At 39.8% G+C, this 26,767-nt stretch overlaps 1 protein-coding gene across 1 annotated transcript; it reads left to right on the top strand.

Annotated features, from left to right (window-relative positions):
• Positions 1 to 73: 73 nt before the first annotated feature.
• Positions 74 to 23,956, top strand: LOC131125276 (insulin-like growth factor-binding protein 4). Its single transcript, XM_058066668.2, has 4 exons — positions 74 to 702; positions 17,337 to 17,500; positions 19,154 to 19,279; positions 21,899 to 23,956. Exons 1-4 carry the CDS (start codon positions 345 to 347, stop codon positions 22,034 to 22,036), a joined length of 786 nt encoding a protein of 261 aa, XP_057922651.2. The 5' UTR covers positions 74 to 344; the 3' UTR covers positions 22,037 to 23,956.
• Positions 23,957 to 26,767: the final 2,811 nt, after the last annotated feature.

Raw genomic sequence — 26,767 nt, 5'->3', positions numbered from 1 at the left:
GCCACTCAACTTGAGCCATTCTTTGCATTGCAGACCAAGCAGTAGCAAGAGTCTGCAGCTGTTGTTCACTTTCTACACCTGGCTTTTAGGTCGTTTCGGCAACAAGACTCAAGACTCAAGTGGATATTCATTTTCTTCTCAACAAAGCAGACCAAGAGCACGCTTCTTTCTATTTCTGCCATGTTCCACTGAATCAGTACAGACGAGGCATTGTGTCCCTGCAATTGAAAATATCAAAGACCATCCTGGACAAGGAGTTTCTGTCAGACCCCCACTGTTGTTCTCCAATCTGCACCCCACTCTGAACAAAGAAGCGTAAAGGGACCGCAGATCCAGGTGCTGCCATGGTGCGTGGTGGCGGCGTGGCAGCCGCTCCATCCCGTTGGGGCCTGTGGGCTCTCTCAACTTTGACGTTGGCGGCGCTGTGCTTATCCGACCAGGCCATCCGCTGCCCAGTGTGTTCCGAGGAGAGGCTGGCCAGCTGTCAACTGCCGGACAACTGCGAGGAGACAGTGCGAGAGCCTGGCTGCGGCTGCTGCCCCACGTGTGCCCTCCTCAAAGGGGCGCACTGTGGCGTCTACTCGCCACGTTGCGGCACCGGCCTGCGCTGCTACCCCCCGCGGGGCATCGAGAGGCCGCTGCACTCGCTCATGCACGGCCAGGGCGTGTGCACCGATGAGAGAGAGGTGGAGGAAAACTCAGGTAAGCTGATGGGGTTTACTTTACCCGTAGTCGTGATATCTACACACACAGACCCCCCGTTGCCGGGAAAGGGGCCCCAGCAGCAGGTCATAGCTGGGGTGGGCGTGAGAGCTCAAGAGTGCGCTCTGTGCTCCTTTTGCCCTTTATTTGTGTTAATATACGCAGGCTGGTGGTAGCGAGTGTGTGAGGATGCATGTGTGCCTAGCGGGAGGAGGCAACAACAGCAAGACTGTAATGGAGACTGTAAGAGCTCATTGCAATCAGTATGTCACTTGCTGCTTTTTCTTCCCTCCTAGCTAAATTCCCGTTCATGATACATTTCCATTTGTATTTGTTGTTGCAGTTTTACGCAGGGCCTTATCTACAAACCCAGCCCCAGTTCAGTGGACTTTAATGCCTCCCTCCTGATGTAATAGTCTCTACTGTTTGTGGTCCTCAAACCAAACAAACCGTGTGACGTCCATTTCCATTATTCCGTGCAAGTGTCACATACTTTTATTGGAGCCAGGCCACCCCCTCCGATGATGGACTGGTAAAAGGTACAGGCTCTCAGCTCCAGCCAGAACAACAAAGAGTTAGATCAGTCATTATAAAACTCCCAGGACACTCATCTCCAGTGCAGCATCTGTTTCCACTGCCCCCCCTCCCCACTCCCCACCTCGAAGCCCTAACAAGCCTTCGAGTGCATCGCCCACCGCGTCCAGCTCCTGCAGGAGGATGAGCTCATCGGCACTCTTTCTGCCAGAGCTGAAATGAGAGCCTTGTGCTCTCAGTGCACGGCCAGCGTAGGTTAGGCCGGCACATAGCGTGACTAAATGGAATCAGAAAGGAGAGCAGAGCTGTTAGAGGATGAAAAAAAGCACTGCCCAGATCGCTGTAGAGAAATGGCAAATTTAACTTGAGTGGGATATTGTACACGCGGAGGGCTGACCTCTACCTTGAAGGGATCGTTTGCTGAGTTCAAAAGTTCAGTTTTTGATGTTCTGTAATCCGACTACTTTGTTCTGCGAGGCTCCACCACGCTTTTCCTTACCCTTGGAGCCTGTCATAACAAAGCTGTGCCTGATACACTGTAAATCAATTCTTCTGGGCAGCAGCTCAGATCCACCGCACAGGAATGGTTTGTATAAATCACAGCGGTAGAGAGAGACAATCAACAACAAAACAAAAAGCACGAGAGGAAGAAAAAGCAACTGCAGTCAAAAAGAGACTACTTCATGCATTATTGAACACAAGCGTCTGACATTACCTTGCTCTTACTAACACACTGGTTCAAAGTAGAAGGACAAAACAAAACTATTTTGCCATAAATGCATACTCGTCAGCATTTGCATTTGGGAACATGGTCAAATAGGCTGCACGCTGCCTCACAGCTAGGAGACCCGAGTTCAATTCCACCCTCTGGGTTTTCTCCGGGTACTCCGGTTTCCTCCCAAAAACATGCTAGGTTAATTGGCGACACCAAATTGTCCATAGGTATGAATGTGAGTGTGAATGGTTGTTTGTCTATATGTGCCCTGTGATTGGCTGGCCACCAGTCCAGGGTGGACCCCGCCTCTCGCCCCAAAACAGCTGGGATAGGCTCCAGCACCCCCGCAACCCTTGTGAGGTTAAGCGGTAGAAAATTAATGAACATAGTCAAATACAGTTTTCTTAATCTGTTGCCCAAAGTACCTCTAAAATAATTTTGTTTCCTTAAGAAACTATGTAAATCCAAATAATTCGCCCCAGACACCCAAAAATATTAAAATATTTTTACCTGCAGAAAATGAATAAAAGCAAAGACATTGTGTGTAAATGCTAAAGCTAAACTGAAATATCCTAGAACTGTGCTGAAACCTATTCACCGACTGAGGATGGAACCAGCAACCATCAGGTTGGGAGACAACCACGCTACTCCCCGAATAACCAGAATGTCTCCTGTAATGTTAAATCTACAATTAATTTCCACCAACAGGGGGCGACATTGAAATTGTCCATTCATTTTCAATGGGAGAAAATGTCACAGAAAATATTGAATTATGGAAAGTGGGGGAGTTTTTAGATAAGTCCTGATGGACTACCTGTCCTGTTGAGAGGACAAAAAAACAAAAAAAAAAACAAACAGGCAGTATTTGAAATGTTGGAAACTGCAAACTGAATTTTCAAATGTACCAACAAGTTGAATGATTACAGCTGGATTGAGGATCGAACCAGCAACCATAGGTTTGGAAATGACCGCTCTACTTTCTGAGCCATGCGATCCTGTCGTATAAGCAGAATGTCACAGTAGTGGAAAGTTTTTTTGTACTGGGTACTGGGTACCAAATAAATTGGCCACTCATTTACTAGGAGGAGTGGTTGTTTCTCAACCTGATGGTTGCTAGTTCAGTCCCTGATCCCGCTGTAATGATTCAACTTATTTATGCATTTCAGCATTTCAAATTCGGAATTTTTTATGTGAACCGCTTCAGACCATTGCAGCGTCAAAATGTTCAGTTCATTCAGAACATGTAGGCTCTATATCAGAAAAATTCCATAATTCAATATTTTCTGTGATATTTTTCCCATTGAAAATGAATGGACAATTTCAGTGCTACCCCAAATTGGTGCAAAAAAAAATCTGCACATGGTGGCATGACGCAGGCCAAAGAGTTGTCTCCCAACCTGGTGGTTGCTGGTTCCATGCTCAGTCAATGAGTACATTTCATTTTAGCAATCGCATCCAGTTTATACATGACATTTATTTTTGTTCCTATTTTTGGTGTCGCGAATGGATTAATTGGATTGACATTATTTTCGATGGGAAAAAACTGCTTCCGTTATTGTCCATTTTTGTTTATAGCTGACCTTTTGGAACAAAGACAAAAACTGAGGTCCTGGAAAATACTTGTCCAAAAAAAAGGCAATTTCTGCAGTGGAGCCTCTCTTTTCTTCTTTTTGGCTCAAAGTTAAAATACTGGAAATGTATGGAAAACTGTTTCAACAGGAAGGCGAGGGGAAAGAATGGCAAAGGAGTGTTGACAGGTATGGATAGAAGCAGGTCACAACATCCCATAATAAAGGGTTGTCAGGCTCAGTCACAACACTTTGTTATACACCTTTGACAGAAACACGTTTCTCTCCTTCACATGCTGACCATCAGTTCATAAATTCCACCCAATTTGCATTGTAACCAATTTCCAAGCACCATCTGCTTCCCGGGACTAATGTTTAAAACAGATGTGTGACAGCATCTTCTCTCTTTGAAAGTCTGTCATTCTGAGGACTTGGAATCAACAAGTCAATAAGTGTGTGTTGGCATCCGAGTCTTCACTGCTGTCATATTATTATACAGGTGGTCCAGATACCTAGATTAACTCCGATATATTAACATTCACTTAATGAGGTATAAAAAATTAACTGATAAGTGATGTTGTTTTTCCTTAGCACGTTCTTGTGCCGCATGTATTCGACTGTAACTAGTTCCCGAGCGAGACTCATGTCTACCAAGCAAATTTGCATTTTCAATTTAATTATGAGAGCGTGTCCTCGTAAACCGAGGACCACCTGTATTTCCACATCGATCCAGAGGTCATTGGGTGAAAAGTTGAACATTCTGAGAAAAGCATAGAAGAAGATAGCTTCAAGCATTTACTTGATGTAGGATAACCACTTGGGTGTATTCTCCTGATATTGATCGAAGGTTTCATAAGCCTCTCAGTGTCTTGTGTATTTGCTTAACTTTGGGTTGTGCAGCGCATTTACACAGCTGTGGCTCTTATGGTGAAGTAAGTGTGATCAGCTACTTGCTGTCCTTTGCTACGATTGGACCCCCGTCTATGGTTGGAGCTGGGAGATCCACAAACAATCCAACATTGAACTCTCAGGAACACAGTGAATCCCCAGGAGTCGGGAGGTCAGCCATGAACTCGCTACAAAAACAATACAGGGGAAAAAAACCAAACATGAATTATATACACATTCCGAAAAGTTGATCTGAGGCATTTATCCGCTTCAAACCATTCCAACAGCAAAATGTTCAGCTCAGTCAGGACATCTATCAGGACTTTCCTAAATATTCCCACATTTTCCCCAATTCAACATGACTGAAATTTTCCCCATTGAAAATGAATGGACATTTTCAATGTCACCTCCTATTGGTGGAAATCCATTTTATATGTAACATTACATGTAACATTTTGGCCAACAGTCCAGGGTGGACCCCGCCTCTTTTTCAAAGTCAGCTGGGATAGGCTCCAGCATACTGCCACGACCCTGGTGAGGAAAAGCGCTATAGAAAATAGACATAACATAATAGATGTAACATCTTGCCTATTCTGAGCATGGAGACATGGCTCAGAGTGGCCATCTCCCAACCTCATGGGTGCTGGTTCAATTCTGAGATGGAGGCAATTTATTTCTAGGATATTTCTACATTTCATTTCAGCTTCAGCATTCAATATTTACTAAATTTCCTTCATTTAATTTTTATTTTGGCTGCATGGTGGGCGGGTGGCTAGTGTGCAGGCCTCACAGCTAGAAGATCCGAGTTCAATTCCATCTCTGTACGGGCCTTGCATATTCTCTCTGTGCATTGGTACTCCGGTTTCCTCCCCCATTCCAAAAACATGCCAGGTTAAGTGGCCACTCCAAATTGTCCATAGGTATGAATGTGAGTGTGAATGGTTGTTTGTCTATATGTGCTCTGTGATTGGCTGGCAACCAGTCCAGGGTGTACCCCGCCTCTCGCACCAAGACAGCTGGGATAGGCTCCTCCTAGAAAATGAATGAATAAATAAAACTAATTGTTCTATTGTAAAAGTGCTACGTGTTTATATCATTGGGTGTATGGAGCTGATTAATGGAATTCGGGACCTTGTGGAAAATGATGTTTGATTGTATTTACCAGATGGGTACATTTCTATATTTACGATTCAAGGAACAGAGGGTTTGTGTGTTCTATGAGCTGACGTTATGTATTGTCCCAATTGCCTGCTTTTGTGGTGTGGTTTGTGAATGAAGTGTGTGTTTGATACTTATTTCCAGATATCCCCACACACCAATCAAAATTTGTAAGACCACTGAACAGTTTAGGCTGTGGAGGGATTTGTGGCCCAGAACGGGCTGTGCTTTAGTCATTATTCAAGTGCTTCTTGTCACTTTGTGTTGTATTGTTTCGATGTGAGATTTAATCATTTGATCTACAATGACTCCTAAAAATTGATCTGTTTTCATATGCCCTGTCGATGTCTACACCACATCTATATTTATTTGTGTTGGAGTAATAGCGGTTCTTTGGTTTTATTTAAGTTAAATGAAAAGCAGCTTTTTCTTTGTTCATTTCCACTGCGGTCATTAGTTCTCCCCTGAAATGCGTTAGTGTCATCAGAAAATAAGACTAACATTCACACAATGACATCTGCAAGACCAGGAAACACTTAGATTTTCTAGCCTACCAGATGCCATTGTGTGAATTTTCCATCTATTTAGTCCTCTACTTCTTCTTATTATTATTACACCTGCTTTTCTGTGCATGTGTACATGATTCAGGTTGTGGAGTGGTCGTCTCCCAACCAGATGGTTGCTGATGAATAGAGCTCCACACATTTCTCGAATATTGCTACATTGCACTTCAGAATTCTCACGCAAATTCACAAGTGCTTCAACTAGTTTATATAGACATTTTATAAAAATGGTCACAGTACACCGCAAACTATTTCCAAGCATGATGATGCACTGCTTCCAGTTTGTTAAGTGGTAGAAAAGCAACCACTGATGCCATACTGTTCTCATTGACTTCATTCCTGGAAGATAGTTCACTCCTTCTTAGGAAGGAGTCCACTGCACAGTATACTGAATGAACACTTTTAATGATGCTTCTCAGCATTCTGCTTCCTCATCTTACCTTGTAAAAACTAAATACAAACATATGCTCATACTGTTTCTTAAACTAGCCTTAGCCTTGTTCTGTTATAAATGTAATAGTTACATATTTATAGTCAGTGTAGTGGAAGGTTTCCAGTTCCAGAGCTTTGTGTTCTTTTTATTGTTGTGCTGCTGTTCTCGGATGTAGAAAACTTAGTGTATGTCCGTTATGTATTCCATGTGCTTTACAGTCCAGTTGGTTGGACCTTCAATAATGTCCAATTCTTTGATAGCAAACAACTTTAGCTTCTTCATGCCACACCTTTCATTTTAATACGGTGTTGGTATTTCTTCCATACAGTGCATGGCACCATGTTTACATCCACTTCCACCTCGTTTGATTGCAAAAAGCCAGCCATCAGTTGCTTTGTCAAGACAACATCCAGTTCATCTGCTTCTCAGCTTTTAGGTATTAATCTCCACGGGTTTAAATTGGAGCCCAGTCACCATCATTCATGCATGTGCTTGGATCTGACTCATCCACTACATTTTATCTCTTCTTTTTCTTCCTTCTTGAGAGATGAATTTCTTAAAAATCCTGGCACTGATTTTCCCAACAATTTGTTTTGTTTGTCAATAAAAAAATTTTTTTGATGATTTTAAAAATAAAATGATGTTTATTCTTTGTCATGCAATCTTTTACATCTGTCTGTGGACTTTTTTTGGCTTGCTCTGCAATCTCCCTTTGTTACTCTGAAATCTCTTTTCGTTCCTCCAATTTCTCCTTTGTTATCTCTGGAATAGCTTGTCCATCATTAGCTTGTGAAAGGCCGCAAGGAAAATTTTCACTGCTGCAGCTGTAATCCCTTCCATCTCTCCTTCCTGAGTCTTATTCTGCTCATTGGACAGGATCGGGTGGCTGTTTCCCAATCTGATGGTTCTTAGTTATTATCAATCCCGCTGTTTCAAATGCCACCATTTTTAGTCTGCTAAATACAAATAGACAGATTAAAGGGTGCCTTCAATAGCGAAAAATAATTTTGACATTTTCCATTACCGCAGTACTTTGGTACGTGACAAATAATATAAATAAATAAATAAATAAATAAATAAATAAATAAATAAATAAATAAATAAATAAATAAATAAATAAATAAATAAATAAATAAAACAATTTTAAAAATAAATGAATTAATAAGATAAAAAAATTAAACTTAAATTATATTAGAAAGGCAGGAAGCGAACAAACCCGGAACCCTCGCCTGACACTCTTCACACCCCACCTCTGCCTCATCCTGCCACTTTGTCACTCACTATATGCATTACATAAACGCTCAGTTTGGACTCTTAGGAAAAACAATCAGACTGCACTTCCGGAATAACAAACAAAAAACAGACTGTGTATATATAGTTATACTGTTACATATAGTTATTCTATATATTTTGTATTTTCATTTTTTAATAGATGTGTCTGCACCTACTTCACCAAAACAAATTCCTAGTATGTGTTTAATCATACCTGGCAATAAAACCATTTCTGATTCTGATTCTGAAATATAACAGCAACTGATTGTAAAAGTACGAGATGGAGGGGTAGGATTTAATAAGCTTTGCTTCCTCCCACTCCTTTTGGACATGTGGAACTGGGAACTGATTATGGGATGCACTCAATTGTAATCTGATGCATGTTCAATGAAATAAAACCATTACCATTACATTCCACTTATTCAGGTGTGAGACTGGTCGTCTCCGGACCCAAGGGTTCAATCCCTTGTCCAGCATGGCTCAGTTTGTATGACCTGATCATCGGTTGAGGAATAGATTTCATCACATTTCTATGATATTTCAACATTTCATTTCAGTTCATATATTTCAGTTCAGCATTCACACACAATATCTACAGCTCTAGCATGATAAATCCTTTTATGTTCAGCTTCGATAACAAGTTGAAAAGACCGGCGGCATGTGCCTTCTAATTCTTTTCAGATGTACTGTACTGTATTGCACCTCTACCAAATAAACCATCCCTGCCCTGTTCTCCGTGGATTCCCGACTAAAAACACATTATACACCTGCATTTCTGTTTTGACATCAGTTGGATGAGAGGTGTCCGGAGCAGCGTGGGGCAATGCAGCAGCGGGTTTCTTGCCTTTTGGGAGTTGCTGTTGATGTAATGTTGTGTTTTGACATTGATAAATAACAGAGTGAACGCCCATGTTTCACCGGCTTTTTACACAACATAGACTTTACACCAGACTTGGATCTGCGTTACTTGGCGGGCAACTGGTGTTGAGTGACAACATTTCTGCTTTTTTAAAGAAAGTGTGGACAACTTTACAATGCTGTGCAACAACTAAAACGGCTAATAGGATGCTAACAGTGAAATTTTGTGATTAATAACTAGCCCAAAACTACTAGACAAGCACAAAAACAATATTCGAGCAACCTGGGGCATACTAAATAGTATTATCAGGAAAAGTAACAAGAAGACAGACTACCCTACATAATTATTTAATGGTGGGAAACACCTATAATGATGATATGTATGAGACAGTTGAAAAGTTCAATATTACTACTTAATTATTATTAAGTATTATTGCAACATTATTATTACCACTGTCAATATTGGTCCCAAAGTAGAAGAAGAGATTCCGAAACAAAGGACAAGGAAGGAAAGGAATGAAACAATAGAAAGGAATCCTATTTCTGTTTCTGACAGATGTAATAAAAAAGGAAATCATAGAAATTGTCAAAAATTGTAAAGCAAAAACATCAACTGATTGTAATGGAATCGAAATGGACACTATAAAAACGGTAGTTAACGAGATACATCAGTAATTTATCTTTTCAGACCGGAAGATTTCCCCAAGAAATGAAAACAGCAAAGGTTGTTCCAATATTTAAAAATGGTGATAAACACCAATTTACAAACCATCGGCCAGTCTCCTTACTCCCACAATTCTCCAAAATTATTGAGAAGCTATTCAACAACAGGCTGTATACATTTATTAATGCGAACAAACTACCATCAGAAAGTCAGTATGGACACAGAGCTAACATTTCTACCTCCATGCCACTGATAAAAATTACGGAGGAAATCCCTAACGCTATAGATCAGAGGAAGTGTGCAGCCGCAGTATTCATGGATCTGACAAAAGCCTTTGATACAATCAATCATGACATCCTAATAACTAAATTAGAAAGGTACGGAATAAGAGGATTAGTTCTGAACTGGGTCAAAAGCTACTTAGCTGACAGGAACCAAAACGCACAACTAGGAGAATACACATCTGCAAGTTCATATATTACGTGCGGCGTTCCCCAGGGGTTAATACTGGGGCCAAAACTGTTCAACTTGTACATCAATGATATCATCAAAGTTACAAAAGACTTAAAGCTGGTATTATTTGCGGATGATACCACTGCTTTTTGTTCTGGAGGGAGTACAGACGAAATCATTATGATGATAATAGATTGTCCTTGAACCTAAGTAAAACTAAAATCATGCTGTTTGGTAACAGCAGAAAGGACACGCACCAGCAAATACAAATAGACGGTGTGGGCATTGAAAGGGTGAACGAAAATACATTTCTGGGGATCACAATAGATGAAAATATGAGCTGGAAACCTCATATTACAAATATACGACATAAGGTGGCCAGGAATATTTCAGTATTGAACAAAGCAAAACTTGTTCTCAATCAGAAATCACTCCACACTCTTTATTGCTCTCTGGTTCTACCATATCTTACTTACTGTGTGGAAATATGGGCTAATAACTATAAAAGCAATCTTCACTCTCTAAATGTACTGCAAAAAAGGTCAGTAAGGATAATTCATACGAATGCCGCCTACAGAGAACATACTAACTCCTTATTTCTAAAATCACAAATACTTCAACTTGCTGATATAGTTCATCTTCAAACAGCTAAAATAATGCATAAGGCTAAAAACAACCAATTAGCTAAAAATGTCATCCAATACTTCTCTACAAGGGAGGAGAAATATGATCTCAGGGAAGAACTACATTTGAAACACTTCTATGCTAGGACTACGTTAAAAAGCCATAGCATTTCAGTATGTGGAATCAATATGGAATGGATTGAGTAAGGAAGTCAAACAATGCACAACGATGAGCCAATTCAAGAAACAATACAAGCAGTTGATGTTTGCTAAATACAAGGATGAAGAGTCTTGAACCAGTCATGATGTGCTATATATAGTATCACTATATTGACAGTTAATAATAATTGTGGTGTTCACAAACCCAGGTTTCACCGTACTTGTGTTCAACTTGCTACATGTTTTGAGGCTGGACTTACTGTCAAATCAAGTGTTTCTGTTTAGCATTTTCAAAACACATTAACTGTGGTGGAATCTTGGTGAAAAAACATTATCAGTGAGGCATAAAGACATGAACATGTACACTACCGCTCAAAAGTTTGGGATCACTTGCAAATTTCTTTGTTTTCCAAAGAAAAACACATTTTCATGCATTTCACAAACAATTTTTATCCATTTCACAAACAATGAAAATGAATCAGATGATTTTCAAAGAAGGATCTACATTTTTGCACAGAGGCCTACTATCAACAACTGTCAGTCCTCTGCATCAATCTCCTCATATAGCTGCCAATCCAAGTTAATCATTTTATAAGGCTAATAGATTATGAGAAAAGCCATCTAAAATCTAAACAAAAACTAAAATCTCTTACCATGCTGTTAACTACTCTCTTCAGAGAGCAGCACAAACTGGGTCTAACAAGGACAGAAAAATGATGCATAACTGTGCAAGAAGACAAATATCTGAGAGTGTGCAGTTTAAGACGGAGACGCCTCACAGGTTGTCACCTGGCAGCGGCACTAAAGAGTACCCGTCCAGTATCAACAGGGTCAGTATCAACAGTGAAGCGGCGACTTCAGGATGCTGGACTTCATGGCAGGACTGCCAAGAAAAAGCCGTATCTCAGACTAGCCCAAAAAATGTCCAAGTGATCCCAAACTTTTGAACGGTAGCGTAAATGAAATGGTGGGAAAGCCCACAACAGTGTATGTTGCTCCTGTATTATCACTAGCGATAGGTAATGATAACGGTACTTTTCTAGGTTTTGGTTCCTAAAGGCCTGTCCCTGTGGAGTGTCATGGTGCCACTGCTAACAACATTCAATTCACACGCGAAGAAGACGAAGCCGTGTGCGATGCCATTTTTAAACCAACAAAGGGACAAATGAAAGCAGAAAAGGGCACATTGTGTGAAAGCTAATCTACCCCACAATCGAGATATTTTTCTCTATGCCTCTGATGAGCAGTGTAAACACAAGAACAAAACGAGAAGTCATTTAAACATATATTAAAACATTACCTACAACAGGAAAGAGCTGAAGAAAGTTGTATTATCCGGCTGGTAGCTTCTGTAAGGAAAGGCTTCACAGCTAATAGCATGTGGCTAACTAGCTAACCACAAGCAATGAGCGGACTGATACAGACCTCTGACACCTCCGATAGCAGAGCTTCAGGCTATAAAATCAATTCTCCAAAAATACAGATACTGTGATACTGTCATTTGAAATATTGACTAAACGGCATGCTGTTGTTGAATAGAAATGAATGAATTACTCTGGTGTCTTATATTCTTTATTTTATGAGTTTTGCTATGATTTGAAATACACTGCTTTTTTCAAATTTACCCAACACGTTAGGTGTATTTACACCAACTATCAGCATCAGATTGCCGATATCACCGATACCAGCCTGAATTTGTCTCACAATCGGATCGGAAATGAAATCTTCTAAGCTCAAAGCAATTCAATGACCACCATCGCCCCCTAGTGTTTGTGAGACAGAAGATGTAAATGTAGTTCACGGAAAAGTTCGCTTCACTTTCTTTTTCACTTTGTAGTCCTTCAATGTGTAAAGGTAGAGGTATATTTAAAGATATAGGAGTATGTCAGGCTGGGTTTAAATGTGTGCGTCATTAAGAGGAAGCATGACACAGTTTACATGTTGGAGAATTTTGTCAAATAACTGCAATGTTTATACATATACATAAATACATATATATATGCACACACACATATATACACACTATATATAGTATATACATATATATAAATATATATACTATACTATTTTATATATATATAAAAAATAGTATAAAGTGAAAATCTGAAGAGAAAAGTAGTAATAGTATATACGTATATGTTTATAGAGAGCAAATACATTTAATTAGTAAATTAACATTTATTATCACAATAACGCACACTAAAGTAAAGTAGCCAAAAGTGGTCCAGGTATTGATTCCCAGGTACCAGTACTGTATGGGTTGAAATGTGAAAGGTCGTCATCCCAAATGATCCCAATTGTAAAGGTGTTTGACAACACAGCTGAACACAAAATGCATTTTTTAAATGAAACACTGTGTGGAAACCGTACGGTATTTATAAATATTACTGACTTGTACTAAATGAGATGCTTTGACCAAACAAAATCCACAAATGATGCTGAATATCCATGAATGTCACTTGCGGAGCATACTGAACAGACCAGCTGTCCTTCTGTCCTTCATAGTGGTTTCAAAGTACAGTATAGATAATTACATCATTCGTGCCATTTTGCCTACAACATAGCGGATTTGTCATTTCTTTTCGACTTGAAATGAGGAATTGGCAGTTGATGAGAATATGTGTTTGCGTGACATCCCATGGTCTAAATCTAAAACCAAGAAACACCTTCATTGAGCTTCATATAAATGCAGACGTCTCACCACAAAGTCTTCAAACGTCCTCACAGCGCTGGAATGAGGTTCTTTGAAGAAGGAACCAGGATTAAATTGGACCACACTGAAGGGAAGTAAAGAGAGAATCCAGAGCAAACCACATTGCATTTGAAGCATGCTGGAGGCAGTCTAGTGGCCACTGATGTTTTTATGCCAATTCTAAATACATGCATTCAAGACGCTCAAAGCCGCGTTATAGCTCTGCTGCTTAAAAATATGTCCGACAATATGCTGAGTCATGCTTTGGAACAAAAGCAAATGCAGAAAAAGGAAGGGCAGGAAAAAGTGAGCATGGGGGAATAAGTAGGGTGCCTTCAGGAACAGGTGTGAGGAACATTAAAAACGGCAAGATTGGACGGAAGGAATTTGAAACGTTACTTCAATGCGTTAAGGGCAAGACAACCCAAGCTGAGAGCAAGCTGCAGATTGCATCAAGATCTTCTTGCAGAAGTTAGAATTTCACAGAGCATATCTTCAGAGCCTTTAGCCATCTTGGTTTTAAATCAACACTTTGGTTATAAATGTCAGATGTCAGCAAAGTGTCTGGCAGACCTGAAAACAAACACACGCTGACCTTTGACCTCTGCTCTCCTGTGTCACATATCACTCAAGCTATGTAGGGCATGGGTGTCCAAAGCGCGGCCCGCGGCTGTTTTTTCGTTGGCCCGTGCTGCATTCTAAAAATAAAATTTAACAAGAAAACAAAAATAAATGTTATTTTTTTGTGTAAGCTTGAAACATTAAAGTAAAGAGTTTTTATTTAAATGGTAATGCTACAATACACAATGTAGACACAATATAAACACACACGTGTTGTCTCATCAATGTAACATGACTGCCACCTAGTGACAGTGTACAATACTACATATCATCACAATGTCTTTGGATGCGCGTCTTCCTTCATGCTTGAAAATGCTTTATACAGCAAAATATGTAAAATTTGCTTTAGAAAAATAATTTTTGGACTAATAACAACGATGATTTAATCATGAATATATTTTTGAAAACTATGACAGTGTGAAGCTGTAAAAATTGATTAATATAGAGGTGCCCAAAGTGTGTCTCTTTATTGGCCCACGGTACATTCTAAAAATATCATTTAACAGGAAAAGTCAGCAAAAATGGAAAAAAACAGCATTATTATGCAACAGAAAAATGTGAACATTTGGCAGTAATCACCAGAACAAAGTCAAAATATGAAAAGAAAAAGGATGTAATTTTACAAGAATAAATTATTCATATTATTAGGAAAAAAAGTAAGTTGAAATTTTAAAGCAAATACCAATTTTTTAAATATTTAATATTTTTTTAAATAATTAAATGACATTTTCCCCTATATGACAAAGCTAAGCTGAGATGCAGTTGTTCCCGAAATCTGCATATATGTGTGTGTGTTTATATATATATATAACTTGCATTAGCATGTTCTACTTGCTTTACAAAGTAGCCCTTGCATTTTTCATATTTCATTTCGTGTTTACGTGTTTGCACTCTCCTGGATGACTACAAATCCTAGATGTTAAAGGGGCCCTTCCTGCTCATTCCAGTTTTTTCAATGATACTGGATCCCAGTGAGGCACCATTGTTAGTTTATTTTCATAAAACACGCCATAAATCTTGTGTGCAGGGTAAATCTGCATTCTTCTCCTCTTGGTCGAAACGTTGGCATTTTACAGTCCTCTCTTATCGCGACCACGCCCACTCTGTTGTTATAGGTCGATGGTCAGCTCCAGCCACCCACCTCCGACCACTACCCCCCCCCCACCCCCACACTCCCAATGGCTTACATGTTCATGGTTATCAGAAAAAGAGAATTGGATGAATACTGGAGAACATCTAGTGACATGACAACAACCTGATGCAAATATGGAGGTTGTTTCCCAGAGAATGGGTATAAAAGCACATCATTATATCATGCCATTTCATCGGCAGCGGGGGGGGACATAACAACGCCATAAGTATTTATTGCAGCCAAGAACTCATTATCCAAATGAAAGGAAGCGCCATCCAGAAGTAATGACTTTCCCTCCAAAACAGCTATAGAAGCAACAAACAAGACATTTCACCCCTGACACACTCCCAAATCACGTTGGTCCTTTTTCCAGCCAGGGTGCACGCAATCAGAAGAGTGTGAACAGACAAAAGAAGGGAATGAACACGTTTGGACGAAGGAAACAGCTGAAACAATGTTGGCTCTTGTGGCAGGAAGTGCTGATGAGCAAAGATTAATGACTGAAAATAAACAGAAAAGACACATTTCCTCTCCAGACATGCCAAGAGAGACGCTTAAGTTTAGAAAATCTTGACACGAAAAGGGTCGGGACAGCTGACTGCAACATTGGCATGAGGTTTCTCCATCCTGTGCAGATTTCAGTAGGCAGAATTGCAGACAAGGGATGTCGGAAGACAAGTTGTGACAAGATTTGAATATTTATTTTAAGAAAACTACAATGAAAAAATATATGATAATATATTGTACTAATTACTACTATGTGATACTCTTTGGCACTCTGTGTGCATGCTAGCGCCCCCGCCTCCGCCCACGAGGCAAAGAGAATGTATGTCTGATAAAAGGGCTCACTCCGTTCATGCCGTTAAGGAATTAACACGCCAAGGAGTTGAAATTCCTCTGCTGTCTGCTTGGAGGCGGGAGATGAGGAGGGCAGACGATATACTCAAATTATTGAGTTCCTTTTAATTTATTGTGTTATTAATTCATGAATTATCATCGTTTTTACACCAGATTTGTGACACTACCACATTCGCATCTATCTGGCTGTGGGGCATCTGCAATGGCAGGGTGTCAGGGCGCTGTCCGAGAATCAAACGTCTGCATGAAAGGCAACAGTATGTAACACTGGAGTAAGCGCAGAGTAAGCGTTCCATGCCTTATAACGGAGCATAAGGGCCATCTTGAAAAAGAAAAGATGAGATTTCCAGAATAAAGATGTACATTTGTGATAAAATTTCTGTGTAAAAAAGTTGCAACATTATCTTTGCCCAAGGCCAAAGGTCAGATAAGTTCCCCCCTCTCTGGCAATGCCTGTTAGGACAGAGTATGAAAGTAATCAGACATTCCAGAATTCCAGTCATAAATGTACCAGAAGAACTTGAAAATAAAGTTGTAAATTTACAAGAAAAAACTCATAACTTTATGTTACAGGGGTTGCCTGAGACAGCTTATGTGACTTTTGGCCTTGGGCAGGTAAGGAAGGTGGAAGTGAGAAGGGGTATACATGCTCACATGTTTGTTTGTTTTTTGCAGCCACGTTATAAATAAAAGCCTGCCTGACGCAAGAGGAAAGCCCTATTTTCCCTCCGACATGTATAACACATATTATTACGACTTTTTTCTTGTAAATGTACAACTTTTATTTATTTATTTATGGTATAATTTATTTTCCAATGTGGCCCTAATACTCTGTTGTATATCTTAACTTTCTGTTTACCTTGCTGCACGTTTTGAGGCAAGGTAGAATCAGCATGCAACCATTTACACAGGAAACAGAACCATCCCCTCTTGTCTGTGTGCCGACAGTGTTTAATTGGATGCCTGGCAGTGCCTTTGCAGAGTCAGCGGAGCTTTAATAGTTCAGGCTGCTTTGATTCCAGTGCCAGTCTATAAAATGCTACAGGTAATAAGCTGGAGGAAAAAAAAACCCTGCCAACTTTCACGAGACACAGGTGAAATGCAGCATGGAGGAGTACACAGTACACACACATATACACAGCAGTGCCCACTTATGACAATGCAAATACCCTTTAACGAGCTCCATGTGGAGGGATGGAAGATGAAGAGGGAGGTGGCGTTTCCTCAGGAAGCAGCTGGCTGTCTGCAGGGCTGCAAAACTCCATACACAGAGGTGAATGTGGCACAACAAGGGTGCACTGCACTAACCCTCGCCGTACAAGAAGAATGCCATTTTAAAAAACACGTATGGTGTTTTTGAAAGTCCAAGATATAAAAATACTGTTCCTCACATACACCCTACAGATGAATGTTTCACTTCTACCTACTTCTTGTTGCCTTCAGTGATGGAGCAGCAGGATGAAATCATCCCTGAGCATCCCAACAACAGCAACATCCGATGCAGTCCACAAGACAAGTGGTGCATACAGAAGACCCTGGCACGACACCCACCAAAATCCACAAATCAGAGAAGCAACACGGCACGGGAGGAAGCCAAGGCAGCACTGGTGAGAGAAACGATATACTGCACAGCCCTCAATCGGCAACCAGTAATCCAGTCCGCCAAACTTCACCCACATAATGCAAAGCATTCAGTCCAACGCGAGAAGTGCTTGTTCATGCAGTACTTCCTTTGCTCTGCAGGGGGGGAATAGCTAGGGGTACGTGTCACAATGAGGCAACAGAAGAAGAAGACAGCAGGAAAGTAAACACGGAAAAGAGGTTGTTTCACAAAGGACTACAAAATATGCATTTACCGGTGTGTAAACACTGTATCGATTAAATAGAACCTCTAGAGGCACTTTCACACAAAACATCACAGACAGTTGGCTCACTTATATACAATAAATCTCTAAAAAAATACTGTACAGTCGTCCCTCACCTTCGTGGCTTCACTCCATCGCTGGTTTCCCGAATATCTTTATTTAAGAATCCTATTGTGGTTCCTTGCAGTTATGCAGTCGACTACAGCCTATTATTAGTCAAACATATTTAAGTAAATGTTACGTGTTTGTGGCCTAAATTAAGCATAAAAATGGCATGAGGCATTCGCAAGAATTCACAGAAAAAGGCCTGGGCATGCGACTCTAACGTAACATCATCATCATCAAACAACAGTGTTTTCACAGGTTAGTGTGTGTGTGTAAGAACTATGGGTGTGTCTGTAATGAGAATGGACAAGTACCAAAATATTATTCTATAATAGCCCCTAAACTGAGTGGATGGTACCAGCAGGAACAACATCTATCTCTGTCCAGAAGAGCGCATTGCCGGGAAGAAATCCCGAGATCATAAACAGAACTATTAAACTCCCAGGCCTCAGGTAGAGAAAATGTAAACCACTCGTTTGCAAGAAGAACAGGAAGGATGAGCCTCAATAGGGAGTCAGTGGCTCAGTAGGTATAGCAGGAAGGTTGGCGATTGGATGCTAGCTCCTGTCACCCAGTCACTGTTGTTGTGTCTCTGCCACAGACTACCCTAGGGTCGCTGTGCCATATACTACCCCAGGGTCGCTGTGCCATATACTACCCCAGGGTCGCTGTGCCATAGACTACCCTAGGGTAGCTGTGCCATAGACTACCCTAGGGTAGCTGTGCCACAGATGTAGATGACCACCGGTGGTGTGAATGAATAATGGGTTCACTTCGTTGTGAAGTGCTTTGGCTAGCGCTAGAAAGAATCAAATCCATCATTATTATTATTACAATCTTTTGGTGTAGCCTTTCCACTTCTGTTCAAGATGATACAGGTTGATGTCACTAACTGATGTCACTAACTGCTGATTGGTCTATGTGTTCCACATCTGTTACGTATTACACCAATGGTTTATTTCTTCTTCATCCCAATTGGCTTTCATGTTGTTTTCACCTCTAAATACAATCTACACAAGGAAAACCTATCCTACCCAATGTGAAACTGAGTATAGACATTCATTTGTAATTGTTGATTTGAATAAGTAACGTAATAGGACAAACCCGGGCAACAAAACAAAGCCACCAGTCACATTTTTCATTACTTTTGGAGGGCGCTGTATGTTGACTTAAGTGGGTACTTTTCAGTAATAAGCAGACCTAATGCGTTGGTCGACATAAACTGGTTGTGGACATAAGGGTCCCGCTGCACATGACTTCAATTCTCATTGTCAACAATATCGCCTTCAGGCTCCATGTCGTGCCGAGCTACAGAGAGCGCTGGACAGATTGGCATCCAATTCCCGCACACACGATGATCTCTTCACAATTCCCATTCCCAACTGCGACAAGAACGGAGATTTCCATGCTAAACAGGTATGTGGCATCAAGGGCACAATCCGTGGCTGTTATTCATCTCCTAGAAAAATGATGATGTTTGGACTTGAAGTAGGTCCTTTCAAACAACATCTGAGCCAAAATACAAAACATGCCTGCAGCAGATTAAATATGATCAACAAGAACCCGTCCAAGTAGCCACCCCTTTGAGATCACTAAGTTCTTGTTTTTTAAGGTCACACGGAAAATGATTTACTTTGAGAAATGAAGAGTGGAAGTATGCATATAAAATGCACTGCTCAGCTGCGGACAATAAGCACTGCATTGCAACGATGGATGCAATTAGCCTTTGGATGTCGTCTCTTTTAGTTTATTACGTTTTTCCAGGATTCGGCAACTATGCAGATAAGCCGCACGAGACAGAGAGGGAAAGGAGAGATTAGATTGCTCCGAGCTGTGTATGCAATCAAAGCAGGAGATGCGGTGATAAAGGCAAAGCCCTGCAAAGTCCTCAAATGACTGACTTATTGTGCAACGTCAAGTATCTGTCTGCAGAAATTTAGAGAAATCTGTTGAGTGTTAGAAACTGTGATAAAAACTATCGGGAAATAAAGCTCGGGTCATGAGGGACAACTTAGATCATTTTATGGAAGAGTTGCAGGCTTGTTAACTGGCCTGTAAAGGCCCTATGAAAATGTGCACCACTGAATACACAAATGGAGCTTGTACTGTGGGAAGCTTAGACACAATCGCCAGTGACTTGAATAAAATGGTCAACAGAAATAGTTTAGTAATGATTGATCCAATAAATCGATTCTACAGTTATTCTACCACAACCTCTTAGTTTCAGCAAAAAAAAAATACAAGTTTCTTTTTGTTTTAACATCTCTAGAGACTGTTTCACCAATATGATCAGTGGTTTCCTGATACGCATTATCAGTATTCACATTGTGAGAAGGAGGGTTCTACCAATGTGAATAACAAGATGCGGATCCACGCACATTTGCCATTCAGCATTCATGGCCTCACAAATCCGCAGATAATTGAGCCAAAAACTTTTTTTCCCTTAAACGGGGCCGTTTTTCTTCAGAAATCTCATTCACCCGAAGTCAGTAATAATTTATAAATACTATGTGATAACACAGTGAACATTTTGCATTTAGAATTTTGCGGCTTCACACCATCAAAAATATATTCATTAATAAAGCTGTGAAATTATTGAACATTTTTATCAGATGAATCACTGTTTTAACTAACAAGTCTTGGTTAGACCGTTGCATTAATGCAATCCATTAATAATTATGTTTGTAATATGCACATTCTTACTGTATTTAATGAATAACGATAAATTATATAAGATATATTTGCATTAGGGCTGTCAATCAATTAATTAATCACATTTTTTGTCCATAGTCAACTCAGAATTAATTCATGTTTAATGCAAGCTGCAGTTTGTCCTACTTTTTGACGATCATTGAATGCAACATCTACCTTCTCCGATGCAAAGAGGGCTGTATGGTTGTATTTGGATGTATTTCCCTCCTTTTTCTTTCACCCCATACTTGCTACCGAATGCTGATACTATGTGGGAATGCATAAATGGAAGTTTTGATGACTTTGTGTGTTAATGTGCATCATTGTGGTAGTTCCATGCTGAATGGCTAACGCTAGCACAACACTGGACTTCAGCCACGGTCATCACATTGACAGCAGCTGGAACTCCGATTTAGCTGGCAGTTCAATGCCACAATCATCAGAGAGATGTAAAAATGTGAAAAGCACTGGTTAGTTGGGCCACTCTTATGTCAAGGAAGCACTGTACACTGTACATAAAAACAATTCCTGCACCTGCAAATTTGGTCTCGTTACAAGAGCCATCTGCCGGGGCTTTGAAGCTAACTTTACCAATTTAAATACTCTTTTCTTTCCCCGTTTCCCATCAATATTTGTTCCAGCTTGTGGCTACAGAGTTTCCGTGCTTCAACCAAACTATGGTGGGTGCCGAGGGTCAAACAGGAGGAGTGTACGTTAATCGCGCATCAAAAAAAATAAAATAAAATACTGCTGTTAAAGGAAACTAGAAGTGATCAGAAAATTAGTCAAAATTTAAGCTCATTTTTTGCCAAAGGAAGCATTTTCAAGCATAAAAATGGCAAGATTAACTAAAAATATAAGGCATTCTGAAGATGTGTTCAAAAACGTTGCAATGCCATGTAGTATTCTATCTAGGTGTCAGTAATGTTACTGTAATTACCACCAGACCAGACTTAGGTTTTTATTTTATATTGCAGGTTGGCATGACCTCACGACAGGCACGATACAGTTGCATCACTTCACCAGAACATATTTACCAGAACACTCATCAGCACAAGTCTTATGTTCTCTTTCACCTATTCTATTGGGTAATACAATTGCAAAGGTGACTATAGGGGTGTTATTACTATTACTATGTCTAGAGTGCTGTAACAATATTAAAAACATATTTAACAGGTCTTAAACAGGTGCTATGGTCCAAATATATTTAATTTATAAATAAGGAATCCTACTTTGTGGAAATTCACTTATCGTTGGAACTGATTAACCGCAAAAAAATGAGGGATTTGTGACCCGTAGCTAATGCAGAAGATTGTTAGGAATTTCTCTACTTTGTTCCAACAGTGCCATCCTGCACGTGACGGTCAGCGAGGAAAGTGCTGGTGTGTGGATCAGAAGACGGGCATGAGGCTTCCAGGCCCGCTGGAGCTGCGAGGAGAACTGGACTGCCACCAGTTAATGACTGCGACGCTGAGGGATTGAAAAACAGGGAGTTGCGTTGAGGGTACTGGAGCAGCTAAGTTCTATTGGTGCTCATGAGCTGATCCAAACATGGAATCCCCACGCAGTCTCACGTCATTTGGGGCTAACGGTACTTGAGCTCATGCAACAAAGGGAAGTTTGAAATGGAAATGAGTTTTTTTGTTGTTGTTTTGTTACTTTGTAAGTCTTTTGAGCACTTGCCAGGTATTGTTTCTACTATGTGAACGTCACGCCCATAGTCGTAGAAATAGGTGCTTGAACAAGTGGCAGTAAAAATATACTAAATGTTGTATGATGTAGATAAAAGGTCCAGCAACAAAGCAGAGATTGCAAAGTAACAACAGTTCAGTCCACTTCAGCCAGCAATAAAAAAAATGAAGATGAAAACAAAAAAAGGGTAACGCCAAAATCCTCTTATACGACCGGATGATTAAATTTTTTACAACATCTCTGCAACAGTCTGTAAAAAAAATTCTAAAACACTAAACTATCAGTCAGCGAGAGCCCAGAAAAGATTTACTTTATCACCAAACGATAAATCTGCAACCCCTTCTATTTCCCAACGACTTGTCTCTCGTACACTGGTCTCAAAGGACTGAAAAATCCTGGTAAATACCACAATTGTGCCTGCTATAGCTGCCATAGCTATGTGGCTTTTTTGCATTTATACATATACCCTTTCGTCAACAACTGTACTGGTGCTATTTACTGACTGGGGCAACACACAAGTATACTTTTTGGCCATTGTTTGACTTTCTAGAAGAAATTTTTCAATAGGCTACTGCAACTTAGTACATTAGTTTTAATACCTGACTGAGTATTTCATTGCCCAGTGTTATATACTCCAAATCTATAAATTCAACACGCTTTACACCAGGGGTGTCCATAGAGAAAACCGGAAGGAAAGGGGGTGAAGCACTTTAATCCATTTTGTAAATTAAAGATGCTAAAACCAATTGAGGTCAATACGGTCAAACCTTGGTCTTTGTATTGTCCAGTGTCGTAAGATTTGGATGTTTTTGTTGAAAATTTTCACAAAAATTTTGCTTTGGTTTTTGTCTACTGTCTCGATTTTCGTACGCCCTTGTTTCATATGATTTGGATGTTTTCACAAAAATTTCGCCTCGGTTTTCTATACTGTCTTGGTTTTTGTATGCCCCAGTTTTGTATGTGTTTGACAAAAATTTAGCCAGAATTGTGCCTCTGCTTTTGTATACTGTGTCAATTGTTGTGAGTTTTGTGTGATTTGTAAATTTTCATCAAAGACTTTGCCTTTGGTTTCGTATATGGAATATATATATATATATTTTCTTTTTCTTATGCCCAAGTTTTGTATGATTTGTTTGTTTTCGCAATTTTGCCTTGAGTTTTGTACACTCTTCTTGCTTTTCATATGTCCCAGTTTATTCATTCTAAAATGAATCGTATGTTTGTTGAAAATTTTTGCTAAAAACCATTTTGTTTTTTGTCGAACAAATACCGAGGCACCACTGAGGTATCCACATTTTAGCTTTGTGTGTTGCAGGTGACAAAAAAAAATAGTGTCTCTGTCTAACTTTGTATCTCCTGAATAATTCAATCATTATTTTTAGAATCTACCGAGGGTCATTATAAAAACGATCTGCGGAATCATCGCCAGGCCGCCCTTTGGACACCCCTGCTGGACACAAACACAACCAGAGAGTGCAGTAAAGTTTTATGATAAAGAGAAAGAGAAACCAACTTGTTGCTGTAAAGATACATGACAGGGAATAACAGCCACTTCTCACTAGATGATGACTTTTTCTAGTTTTTGGACATTAGTATAATTCCAGTCAAGTTGCTAAAAGCCTAACAACGTAATTCTACGCATGTGGAAAAATGTTAAAGAACTTGTCTGTACAACAATAAACACAACTCAAGGGTTCTTGAGGCATTCAATCCATTGCAACTGAACTGCTTCATCATTTCTCATAGAGGCGAGAACATGAACTGATGTAGTTCAAGCTGAAAGACTAGAAAGGACAGTCCTGGCATAAACTGATTAAGGTCATGCTCAAAGGCTGGATAGGACAGTTTTTTCTAAAGCTCTGGTCTAGAGCAGTCCTATCTAGTTTTTGAGCATGACATTTGGGCTTTATTCTAGAGCACTGGTCTCGAGCTGTCTTATCCAGTATTTGAGCATGACCTTAATGAGTTGATTCAAAAGCTATCCTGTCAAATCCTTAGTTCATGCTCCGGCCTTGCGCTGTCCTATTCTGAACTTCTGGTCTAAACTGTCCTGTCTGTCTTTAAGCATGTGGCCTATTCTACAGACTCCAGATCAGTCCTGTTCTAGAGCTTTGGTATGGAGCTGTCCTATCTTGTCTTTGAGCATAAATAGATGCCATTCATGCTCTGGTCTAGGGCTGTCCTATTCTGGTGCTCTGGTCTAGAGTTGCCATATCTAGTTTTTTAGCATGAACTTCATCTGTTCATGTTAGAGCTGTTCTATCTAGTCTGTGAGCATGAATTGATGGAGTTCATGCTCCGGTCTAGGGCTGTCCTATTCTGGTGCTCTGGTCTAGAGCTGTACCAATGAAGGTCATGCTCAAAGACAAGATAGGACTGAAAGTCAAGACTAAAAACAAAACATATGAAAACCAAAGCAATTTTTCCCCTCAGAAAAAAAATGCTGATCCAATTAATTCCTTCTAGACACCCAAAATTATGAATAAAAAAAGACATTTTATCGAGATAATTATAGTTTTACATGCAGAAATCAATGTGACATAATCATAAATGACAAATGAACATTCTTGTGGCTCTAGATTTGTTGCTGGTTGCTGGTTCGATCCTCGGTCGTCTCATCACCATGTCGAAGCATCCTCAGGACGTAGGCAGTAGGTAAATGTGGTAACAGTGTACTGATGGAAGCCTGATGGGATGAGATGTAAAATGTCGCCTGAGCCAACCTCAACAGCCCAGTTGCGATGCATTCAGAGCTCTAAGAAAAAAAATATTTATACGTATATATATATTGCAAAAAAAAATACACCAGGACGCCCGAGGAAGACAGTTTCAGTGTCGTAAGTTGCAGTATTAACTCGCCAAATAACACACTTTTTCCTGTGTGAAAGTAGTAAAAAAGGGGGCTCACCAAGACACTGACAGTATAGGAATATTACTTGACAAAAAACACATGTTTTTCCAAAGATTACTAACAAAGAACTAGGACATTTCCGCACATGCAACCATGACAGCTTATTATTGGTAACTACTATGTCAACGATCTAATGTGTCTTGTCCGGGACATTTATATTCCAACACTGAAATGATCAGTGAACTGAAAGCGAGATTTGCATCCAATGAAAGGAGTAGTTAGATGATTTATTTAATAGAAATGTAAACATTGTAATGCATTCAATAAAACCTTTTAGAAACTACATTGCTGTTGTTGTCATGGCTTTGACTTTCATGTCATGCGCCTGTATGGTATAATTATGCTTTAATAATTATATACGGTCAAATCATAGCCCGGTTTTTGCACGATTTGGTTTTGATTTTTAAGAAACACTGTTGAATCCAAGAACTCATATTACGAAGCTGGCGCCCCGTACTTTCCTCCCTTGTTGCGCCTTGTCGTCTTCACCAAGAGTCTTCAATAAAGGTAAAAGTGTTGTTAAATCAGGGGTGTCCAAAGAGATGCCTGGGGGGGTCATTAGAGACCCGTGGCTGTTTTATTTTGGCCCACGGCCAAAACATAATTGCGCAAGAATTTTTTTTTATTAACAACAGCTAAAATTGAAAAAACAGCTGTCGCTTTAGAAGAACAAAGTCAAAATATAAAAGATGAATAACACTGTAATATATTATGAAGAAAAATATAATTTTACTCACATAAAGTTGAAATTGTAAAAAAAATTTTACTTTTTCAAATCAGAACAATATGGGAAACAAACAAAGTTCTAATAAAGTCAAAACATTAATAAAATAATAATTATAGTAAGAACATTTACAAGAAGAAAGTTGAACTAATTTGAAATTTAAAAAAACAAAATATGGAATTAAGTCAAAATTAAGTCAAAATTGTCAGAGAATAAACTTGTAGTACTTTGAGGTAAAATATTGTCATTTTACTCACGTAGATTTGAAATGTTAAAGGACAAATATGTTATTTTTTAAAACTCATAATATTATGAGAAACAAAGAAAAGTAAATCACTTTCGGATAATTAGGTGGACACAATGTGGCAGCGAGCTCAACACAAACAGGGCAGCACGGTTTAATCCAGGTAGTGGTTAGCATGTTAGCATGTGTTGCAGTCATCATATCTACATTGTTGGAACCGCTCTGTGTAGAGTTAGACTCATTGGAGACTCTATATGGTCCTTGGGTGTGAATGGCTGTTTGTCCGAAATTAGTGGTTTCATTCACACCTTCAAGGGTTTATACGTACTTCAAAATGTCCGATCATATGCCCTGCATTGTGAGGACCGTTTAATTATACTCACGGCATGTGTCCAAGAAACCCCCCTGGAATGATACATCATAATAACCTGACCTCAGCAGCTTCTAAAAATACCTCCATTGGCTCGCACCAGAGTAAACTTTCAAATCTGCTTAGTTCCAGTAGCTGAGTCCATTTTGGGGCGCTCCAGAGGCTTAACAACCGGGTTTGTATCTTCATTGCAAGAACAGCTTGATGGGTTTTCCTCTGATTGACTCACAATGTCACAGGCCCGGTTTCTGCCTCCAGGCATCCACAGCTGT

The sequence above is a fragment of the Doryrhamphus excisus genome, linkage group LG9 (assembly GCF_037039965.1).
Source record: "Doryrhamphus excisus strain RoL-2023G ecotype Guam linkage group LG9, RoL_Dexc_Guam_v1.1, whole genome shotgun sequence".
Lineage (NCBI taxonomy): Eukaryota > Metazoa > Chordata > Actinopteri > Syngnathiformes > Syngnathidae > Doryrhamphus > Doryrhamphus excisus.
The sequence above is the reverse complement of the archived record's forward strand: the minus strand, read 5'-3'. Positions and strand labels throughout refer to the sequence as shown.